The following is a 10,310-nucleotide window of genomic DNA, read 5'->3' as shown; positions in this document are numbered from 1 at the left end:
CATGTGCTTTACCATCAGAGTGGTTTGTGCCGTAGAATATATAACCATTTATTCGAAACTTGTACTTGTTTGTAAGATGTGTTTCAGAAAGGGGCATTACATCGATGTTTGTCTTGGAGAAATTGAGCCATTTCAAGCTTGTGTCCCGTAACGCCTTTGGTATTCCATAAAGTTATAGGTAAGGGAGCCATTGATTATTTTGACTGCTGCGATACCAGCATCTGTATCAATCGATCAATCGAAGTTTCTAAAAAGTATACCGAAAGAAAAGATTGCCAGAGAACTAGTCATGCTTTATAAAAGTGTCGATGTTGAATGAGACGCTAGAGATTCATTGGTGGATTCCAATGAGGAGAAATCGTTCAAAGAGACGCTAGAGATAAATTGGTGAACATAGATGCTGAAAGTCTTTCAGATGAGTTGGTAGATTCCAAAGAGTATTGATTGACTTCAATACGGTATTCCAGACATCACTACAGAGTTGAGTTGCCAGCGCTAATGGGAAGGAAATTATTAATAATATTCATTCTCATCCATCCTCTTCCCATTTGTGCCTTCTCTTACACACGATCCACACGCCCAACAGATTGACTGCTCTCCGTAACCTAGGTTCGACAACGAGCGATACAAATATAGTGGGAAACAAAATGGTTTAGGTAATATCAAGTGGCGTCAAAAGACTCCTGCCTTTACTGTGTGTAGGTATTGTGCTAGCATAATTGTGAAGTTTGAGTCAGTCAGAAACTAATGTTTAAAGAAAATAGTTCAAAATGTCATCGACGAAACACAAGGCCACGATCCGAGAGACACTGGAGGTAAAAATGGTTAAGTCTGGTCATCGGACTCCGACTTATATAAACATTTGAATCGGTTTTAGTGTATTCTTGGAGAACACACTAAGGCACTAGTTACATAAACGGAAAACATAAAGCCAACAACGACGAAGATAATATACAAACCACCAAGGATATCAACATTCTAGGCGATTATACGAACAGGCGGACGGACAGGGCCATATCGACTTGGCTATTGATCCCGATCAAGAATATAATACTTCATATGTTCGAAAACGCTTACTTCTACCTATTACATATTTTTCAGCGAATCAAGTATACCCCTTTAGTGTATGGGGGTGACAGTTTTAGGCGTCTTGACCTCAGGAACTATAAAAGCTAGAAGGTTTGTATCAACAAAGACACTAAAATAACAAGATGTAGAAGGTTTGTATCAACAAAGACACTAAAATAACAAGATGCGTAACGGCCATACATTGGTTTGGCACTATGCAGCCACTTTTTTGGTAAAGGCCAAATTTGCTCCCTTTCCGCTCGCTTACGCTGAGAGCGTAAGAAATCTAAAAATAGAATTTGATTGCTTGTGTGAGTAAAAACAAGATTCGAGAACGCGTATATGTGTGCGTGTTGTGCTAGAAGACGATTTTCGGGCCGAAATCAATTCTGATCGAAGAAACGAATTTACATATTTGGAGTTGTGGCCAATTTCGTAGCAATATGATGAACTGAAATAATTAAAAATTCACGCCCTGACTATTATAATTTTAAAGTTTTTTAAATTCGTTTGTTAAAATCGCCGCTCGAATTAGCTACCGTTTACATATTTATATTTATGTATTTTTATTTTATTTATATTATGTTAATTAATTATGTGTAATTTATGTAATAATCGGTACCCAGGGAACACCACGGGGAGAGGCCTGCTATCACTGTATGCGTAGAAAAGATCTGTTTGCCGCTCTCCGCTCTTTCTCTCTCGAACAAAAACTCGAGAATGCCTGGAGCCACCTCTAGAGCCACGGCCAAAAAATCGCGTGGCGTTACGCATCCTGTTATGCAAGTGTCTTCGGTATCAAGCATCATCGATTTTAGAGACATAGACGCTGCGCAAGTTTTGACCCATGTACATATGACCCATGTTTTTGGTATACCGATAGAAATTGGGAAGACAAGCCATGAAACGAAGAAAAATTAAAACATATCAAAAGTGTGGGTGTGGCAAATTTTTTTTGGCAAATCGATAGAAATTCTCAAGACTTATAAAAATATAAGACAATATCAAAACATTTTTCAAAAGTGTGAGCGTTGCAAAAAGGTTTTTTTTAAATCTATAGAAACTTTCAAGACAAATACAACTACGAGTATAAAAATGTCAAAAAACTTTGCAAAAAAGTGAGCGTGGCATCTTGCAAAAGTGTGAGCGTGGCAGTTTTGGGCGGTTTGTGGGCATTAGTTTGGGCACGGAACATTTGGATAACAAACAAACTTGCGCTGCGTCTCTGGAAGTTGCATGCTTAATCTTAACGCCCTAGCTTTTATAGTTTCTGAGATCGAAGCGTTCATACGGACACGGCCAGATCGACTCGGCTGTTGATCCTGATAAAGAAAAAATATACTCATATGGTCGGAAACGCTTCCTTCCGCCTGGTATATACTTTTCAAAGAATCTAGTATACCCCTTTATTCTACGAGTAACAGTAATAAAAACATTTTCGGTAAAAAAAAATAAGAATAAAGCTTGATTTGATTGATTTTAATAGAAAATTACATTACGTTACAGATTATAGATTATTTTTACAGTTTTCTTATCTCCACAGATAATCATATCATCATATATAATATCATCATCATAATCATATCATATCATATGAGTTTCTCCACTATCAGATATCCATTACTCAGCTACTTGGACTGAAAAACAACTTTTTCGGAACATCGATAGAAATTACAATATTATTAGAAAAATTAAAACATATCAAAATTAGCATTTGTGATGAAATAATATATAAGTTTGATCAAATGTCCGAATATACCGCTTTTCATGTATCACCCCACTAAATGACAGACAAATTTTATTTAACGTATAATTAATTATTATAATTAATTATTCCGAAAGGGAAATAATCTATGAAAAGGAACCATTTCCACATTGTAGTACATTAAAGCAAACGGTGCATACTCTAACAGGTTTATTGATGCCAAATTTCAAAATGGGCACATCGTTACACGAACATTTAGAGCACAAGACCCGTCCACAATGCCGGCTAAAAAATACATAATGAAAATATGTATGTTACAGAAATAATATTTTACATTTGGCGATAATATCTTTCTTACCAATGATGTTTCCTCATAGTAATTGTAAATCTGTTTGTACACTGCTGGCAGTAGTCACACTCTGACCACGGTGATTCCTGTGGCAACTGGTCCAATAATTTGTGTAGTAATTGATCCGTGGCCAGCTTAAAGTTAAAAATATTAATTCCATCTTTATTTTCAGTGCCAAGGCACGCTCCGGCCTTTACAAGAATTTTACAAAGTGGTGATTGGCCTCTCATAAATGAAAGTAACAGCGGTGTATTACCGTCCATATCAGGAATGTTAATTGGATACTTCGGCATACACTCAAGAAATAATTCACAAATATGTCCGGCTGTACTATCTTCCACAACCCGGCACAATTCATGCATGGGATTTCTACCCTTTAAATTAGTTGCTTCTGCATTAACTCTCGATTCGGTTAAAAGTTCACGAACAATAAAGAATTGGGCGCATCGCACGGCAATGTGCAAAGCATTATTGCCGTCAGCATCTGTTGCGTCATAGTCCGCATTGTTTTGAATTAACGCGGAGACTGCAGGAAGATTACCGCGTTCGATAGCAATATGCAGAGGCAATTTTTGAACAGCATCCCTTTCATTCATTCGGGCGCCTGCTAGAATCAGATTTCTGGTAATCATTTCATTTTGGGATGCAGCTGCTAAGTGTAATGGTGTCGATTGATTGGCGTCATGTACACGAGAATTTACATCTACTTGAATAGCTAATAAAAATAAAACGCTTTCTAAGTCATTTTTCAAAATTGCTAGATGCAAAAAGTTTCGACCGCGGATGTCCATTTGCTCTGCTGCTGTTGGAAATCGATCCAAAATACGTTGAGCAGCGTTGTGATTACGGAAGTCCAATGCAGTTGCAAACGGTGTGTTTCCAGACTTATCACGTAACTTTAAGTCTATATCAGGATGACAAAGAAGTATAGATATTATCTCATCGTATTGGCTTTCAATAGCTACATGAAGTGGGGATTTGCTTTCAGCGTCAACTACATTAACATTAGCTCCATGATCAATTAACGTCTGAACAACTTTAGTTTGGCCCCAATGACAACACAAATGCAGCGGAGATGCCTCATCTTGTGCTTCATCTCCACCCTCTCCGTTGGGGCCTGGCTGACGTGCAGAGTCTAAGTCGCATTGGCTTTGAATTAAAAAAATAGCTACTGACTCTTTGTTTTCATCAATTGCGCGATGTAAAAGAGTTTGCCTGCATCCTTCAGGTCCTTCGCCCCAACAATCTGTGTCAATTCCATGTCGCACAAGTATTTTTGCTACGTCTTCGTATCCTTTTTCCAAAGCAGACCATAATGGTGATTCTCCATTTTTATTAATACTTAGGGCGATTCCTCTTCTGCAAAGTTCATCGACAACTTCAGAAAGGTCATGCTTAATCGATAAATCCAACGCAGAATCCAGATTGTCTATCAAATTTTTGGATTACACTGAGTTACGAATTAAGAACTATAGTAAATTAGGTTGCTGGTCCTAAAAACTCTGGTTGACATACATTTTTCGGGTGCTTATTCCCAATGAATTTGTTTTTTTTTAATTTTCAGCATCATTTTGCAATACAATAATTAATGATAGTTAAATAATTATAATTATAAAATTAAAAATTATAGATAGCCGGACGGATGTGGCCGGAATTATGGTATGTATATATATTTATATATATATATATATATATATATAATATATAATGTATAATATATAATATATATATATATATATATAATATATATAATATATATATATAATATATAATATATACATATATAATATAATATATATATATACATAAAAATTATATAGTATATATAAAAAACAAGCAGAGTTTTCTGGTCCAGTTAAAGTAATTTTTTTGTTTTACAAAAATTTACCTGTTAAAGCTGTAATGTCTGCACCCTGCTCCAGTAAAAACAATGATATATCACTATCTTCATTTTTAATTGATTGATGTAAAGGTGACAAGTTCTTTTTATTTTTTCCGTTAACATCTGAGCCGCCTCGGATAAAAATTGATACTAGATTCGTTCTTTTAAGGGCTAAGCACAGGCTTAGAGGAGAGTCACCATTAATATCTTGGCAATTAAAATCAATATCGTGGCTTTTGTTTTTTAACTCAACAAAAGCTTCTAAGGCATCAATGGCATTTGCTTCAACTGCAATGTGTAATGCTGATTTTAAGCCGCAATCAATATGATTTAAATTAGAGGAAGCACCATTAACAATCAATTTCTTAACTAGATTTGGCATGTCGTTCAAAGCTGCAATGTGTAATGCTGTTAATCCACGAAAGTTTACGTGGTCCAAATCGGCAAAATCAGCCAGGAAAACTGCTGATTTCTCTCCACGATGTCTATCCAACGCAAACACTTGTAGTAAGCTATCTCCGGTCTTTGACTTTGTACGATTTGGCCGTGCTCCCATACTTAGAAGTATTGATGCTATTGAAAACTCGTGGTCTTCCATTGATAAGCTTAGTTCTAAAGCACACTTTTCGTCATAGGTGAGCAAATTAATATCAATATTAGGCACTTTAAGCAAAAGCTTCACCATCTCTAAATTTCGCCTAGCAATTGCCATATGCAAGGGCGTTTCTCCTTTTATGTTTTGTATGTTTATGTTTAACTTTCTTTGCAAAATCTTTTTTACAACTTCCATTATTTCTGATATATTGTCCGGATCATAATTACAAATAATGTGCAATGCAGTATCTGATGATTGTCTAAAAAGAGAAAATTATTTTTTGTTTGATAAACTATATTAAATATTTTTTACTTTGATGGAAGGTCTAGAAGGCAGTTTTGGTCCAACAGAAAGTTTGCAGAAAAAGCATCACCATTTTTTAAAGCAGATTTCAGCAGCGAAAATCCCTGTTAGAAAATATAATTACCAAATTGTACATTAAAAATTCCTCATACCTCCATATTAACAGCATTTATGTTAGCCATTCCGTTTTCGACTAGAGTCTGCGCAATTTTGTCATTTTTTGAAGATAAGGCCATTTCAAGAGGCAATAGACCATTTTCAGAAAATGTGTTTACCAGCTAGAAAAAATAACAATACCATGTATTTATTAACGAAGTGTTAAGGCGTTTGGCCAGCAGCTGAGCGGAGCTAGTATAAAAATCCAAAATTTGTATTTCATTATAGAAAATAGAACTACTTAAGCATCAAACCGTTCCATCATCAACTGCCTTACCATAAGAAGTGGACCTACCCTACGAAAACTTCAGGTACCTACACAGTGGCCAATGGTAAACGAGAGAAATTATAGCAACAAATATACAACAAATACGAAGGGCATATTTAATAATGTTTTCTTTTTCGGCAAGTTCCTCTTCAGACCACAGCATGCTATTATTTAACATCGACTGGCAAGGCCTCGAAACAAAACCCAATGCAAAAAAATTAGACCAATTATTTAGGAAAGTCGAAAGTTGACACGCCACTGAAATCGGCTTGGCTTCAGCAATTTTAAATTACTTTCGCACACAAAGGGAATTCTTATTGGTCTTTGTATTTTTGATGGTATTTCAATGATGTATGATGATTCAATGATGTATTCTTACTAAAAAGTACTTACGGAGTCTCCATATTTTTGAATGCAAAGAGACACAACATCTTCCCTTAAGAGTCTAACAGCAGCATGGAGAGGATGTTTTGTTTTCGTTTTAAGCATTTCAAACAACAAGGGTCCGGACATATGTTGAAAATCATCAGTTGTAAGCTCATCCCAGTGTGTTGATATTATGCTGGAGCAATATTCTAACAGTGTTGATGCACCAACTTCTTCGGCAACGCAATAAAATCTTATACAAGATCTTACACCTACTGAAGCCACTAGTGCCCGCTCACATAATCCTAGAAGAGGTGGTAAACCAAATCGATGTGCGGCTTTTAGTAGATCCAACGCTAGCCCGTCATGCTGCAAATCAATCAGATCAGTGTAAATCCAACGCAAAAGTGACAGCACCACATCCTCATGTAAATCATTCCAGTCCAGCTCTTGTATGTTGCTCAATAGATCATTTCCCCACTTTTCAGAGCGAGCGTGAAGTACGATTTTATGTGCAGGAAATACTCTCGTTTGTGATCGGATGTATATATCAGCATAAGTATTTTTACCAAATAATGAAGCAACAGTCAATGATAGTCGTGATACAAAACTTGTAAGTCCACTTTCTTCGTTTCCAGAGGAAGCTATATTTTCGTTGTACTTGCGTTCTAATTCCACATAACATCGCTGTAGTTTTATATATTCATCACTTTGCACCGCCAAGATTTTTTCCATTTTTAGTACGGAGGACGTCTCATTACCACCTTTAAATATAAATTTAAAAAATTACTGTAAAAAACAATCAAGCATTAAAATAAGTATTTATACCCGTTACTCGTAGACTAAAAGGGTATAGTAGATTCGTTGAAAAGTATGTAACAGGCAGAAGGAAGCGTTTCCGCCCATATAAAATCTATATATTCTTGATCAGGATTGTAGTAGACTAGAGGTATGTAGATAGTATGTACACATACAAATTGTACATAAGTTAGGCCATATCAACATAGTATATAAGCATTATGCATTTTTCATAATTTAATTAGTCTTGTAAGTTTCTATCTATTTGCAAAAAGAACTTTATGACACACCCACTCTAACGACCTAAAACAGCCCAAAACTGCCACGCCCACATTTTTTAGTCGTATTGTCGTTGGTCTATTTACGTTTCTGTTCAGTTGCGTTTTCGATTTTGAGTCGTTAGTACAAACAGTACTTACAAGAAGCAAATTACGACATAAAAGCGTTAAGCATTAATGTTGTTTTATTGCATTCATTTCAGTTTGCTTTTTCAATTTTGAATCGTCAAGATCGTCAGTGTTCTTAAAAATTTTGCGACGTGTTTAAATTTTGTATTTTGCAAGTAGCACATAATTAATAATTTGAATTGTACTATGCGTTTTTCTTTTCGTTTAGTTTATTTTCAATTATATTTTCTTTTTCTCTATTTTTTTTTTTAGCTTAACAGCATTAAACAGGTACATATTTGCATCTTAGTATTTTTAATATTTATATTTTTATTATGTATTATTTCCCATACATATATTGTCTTGCAGAAGCTTGCCTTTCGTCCACCAGCGTATAAATAAACATAATATATTACCACGGCTACTGATACTCAAATTTTTAGACATGTGGTTAAATAAAATAAAAAATGAGATTCTTAATCCGAGACTTTGTTATAATTTATCGGGAACACTTCCTCCTCTTTGATAGAAATATTACAAATGTACATCTACATGGAATATTAAATCTACATATGTACATATTATATGGAATTCATCTTGAAGCCTTTCAGAGATTGCTTACTGAATCCATTCTGGGAATTATAAATCACAGTCTCACGCCCGTTCCAACTGGGCCAATTCAAATCAGAGATTTGTTCAATTTTGTTGTAAGAGGATCTACTAAAATATTATCTAAAAATGAATTCGTTGAATGTATTTCTTTTAAGAAGCGCTTTGAATTAATTAAACTTTGTATTGTTTTATTTGTATATATGTTTTTAATTAATAATATATTATATGAAACTGACGACAAACTTCAACAGGAGCACAGCCTTTTTGGGGGCGATATAACAATCATTAAAATTAATTTCATCATTATTTCAACTAATCAATTAAATAAACTTGCGATCTGGAATTGGTATAATATGTAAGTATTGTAATTTAAAGCATCAATTTTTCAAAAAAAAAAAAGGAAATACACTTTAAATAATATATTTCATAAAAATAATGCATACATAGTTAAAAATAAATTTCTATATGCGACATTTTTAATGCAAAATTGATTTCTTAAAGAACCTACGAATTATTGTCTTCTCTAATTTTTCGCACGTCGCAAACAGAATCATCTTATGACAATTGATCCAATACAAAGTCATTTACGAAATTTATTATGTATTATTATTCGGCTATAACTATTTATAAACTTTATTCGAATAGTTATAATGCTATCATGCACACATACTATGGGCGCTGTATGCGTACAATAGAACTGCTGATATAATAAGAGATAATAAGTGGGATGAGCGTAGTTTTAATACGTAAAGATATCTTATTAGTGAATTCTGTACTATTAAGTTGAAAATTGAACCATTTTTCATGAACGCTATTTTTCGCCCCATTTTGTCGTACTCAATAAATTTGATTAGTTATTCATAGAACAATTGTAGGTCTTTTTTATTTACTGGATTGGATATTAAAATTTAATGGATTGCGCTTTCAAAAAGGTATTTCAGTTCCAATTAAACTCTAATATGTAGGGACTTATTCAAACCTTGGCTGGGTGCTATTTAATTTTTCGCAACTGCCTGTAGGCATTTGGAGGTATACTTGAACGACGCAGTAGATGTATGCATATTCTGAATTGCTTTGTTTTACCAAATACAAATGTTATTCTCTGTTGTATTTAAAGAGCTTAGTCACCATAGCTGGCTAAGATATTGAGGTGTACCAATGTTTATACTAACTGATGTCATTATTGTAACTTCTGATAAAATACATATACAATATACAATACTGAATTATTAGTTTTCCTTTAAATGTTATAGGACACCACCTTTTTTTCAAAAACATCGAAAGTATGTGAATGCATATGCTGTCGAGAATGGAATGCAAATAAGAATATACATATTTGCGCAACAATTGTGGCCGAACACAGATAACTGCTTTCATAACATACCCATTAGACAACACAAATTATTATAAAAAAAAACGAGTTTATTCACTAAGTGCACCCGCTGTTCTTAGTATTGATTTAATCGCAGCTGATTATGTTCTCACTTAATTTGGTTCAGAATGTAGTGTGGTATAGCTCACGGTTTTAAGACCCGATAATCACAACTGTTGGTATCAGCCCTGTCCATACTATGGATTTATCCAGTCCAAAGCAGCATTTGTGTCAGAAACAAATCATTTTTTTTTTTGTTTATTTTGAAAAATTTAAAATTGTTCTCTATTAGAATTTTTAGGACTCCTTTTGGCTAGGTACAAGACTCGAAAAATACCATAAGTCTCTATTTTGTTGATTTATTTTTTGGTATATCGATAAAAATGGGAAATTACAATAAGTATGGGCGAGATTTCGGCGTTCGTACGGTATCGGTCGGGTAGACGGACA

The 10,310-nt window shown here is 34.4% G+C and overlaps 1 protein-coding gene across 4 annotated transcripts; it reads right to left on the bottom strand.

Annotated features, from left to right (window-relative positions):
* Positions 1-2,869: 2,869 nt before the first annotated feature.
* LOC117143157 (rabankyrin-5) lies at positions 2,870-9,985 on the bottom strand. Of its 4 annotated transcripts, XM_033307663.1 has the most exons (7): positions 9,873-9,985; positions 6,720-7,456; positions 6,055-6,180; positions 5,912-6,006; positions 5,011-5,858; positions 3,132-4,551; positions 2,870-3,058 (listed from the first exon to the last, which is right to left on the bottom strand). In XM_033307663.1, exons 1-7 carry the CDS (start codon positions 9,874-9,876, stop codon positions 2,920-2,922), a joined length of 3,369 nt encoding a protein of 1,122 aa, XP_033163554.1. In that variant the 5' UTR covers positions 9,877-9,985; the 3' UTR covers positions 2,870-2,919. The 4 variants fall into 4 exon arrangements, with proteins under 4 accessions (XP_033163554.1, XP_033163555.1, XP_033163556.1 ...); XM_033307665.1 differs by lacking the exons at positions 2,870-3,058; positions 9,873-9,985 and having other exon boundaries at positions 4,458-4,572; XM_033307664.1 differs by lacking the exons at positions 5,912-6,006; positions 6,720-7,456; positions 9,873-9,985 and having other exon boundaries at positions 6,055-6,146.
* Between the last annotated feature and the right edge of the window lie 325 nt (positions 9,986-10,310).

Source organism: Drosophila mauritiana, chromosome 3R (genome assembly GCF_004382145.1).
Source record: "Drosophila mauritiana strain mau12 chromosome 3R, ASM438214v1, whole genome shotgun sequence".
Taxonomy (NCBI): Eukaryota; Metazoa; Arthropoda; class Insecta; order Diptera; family Drosophilidae; genus Drosophila; species Drosophila mauritiana.
This window is presented reverse-complemented; position numbering and strand designations above follow the sequence as displayed.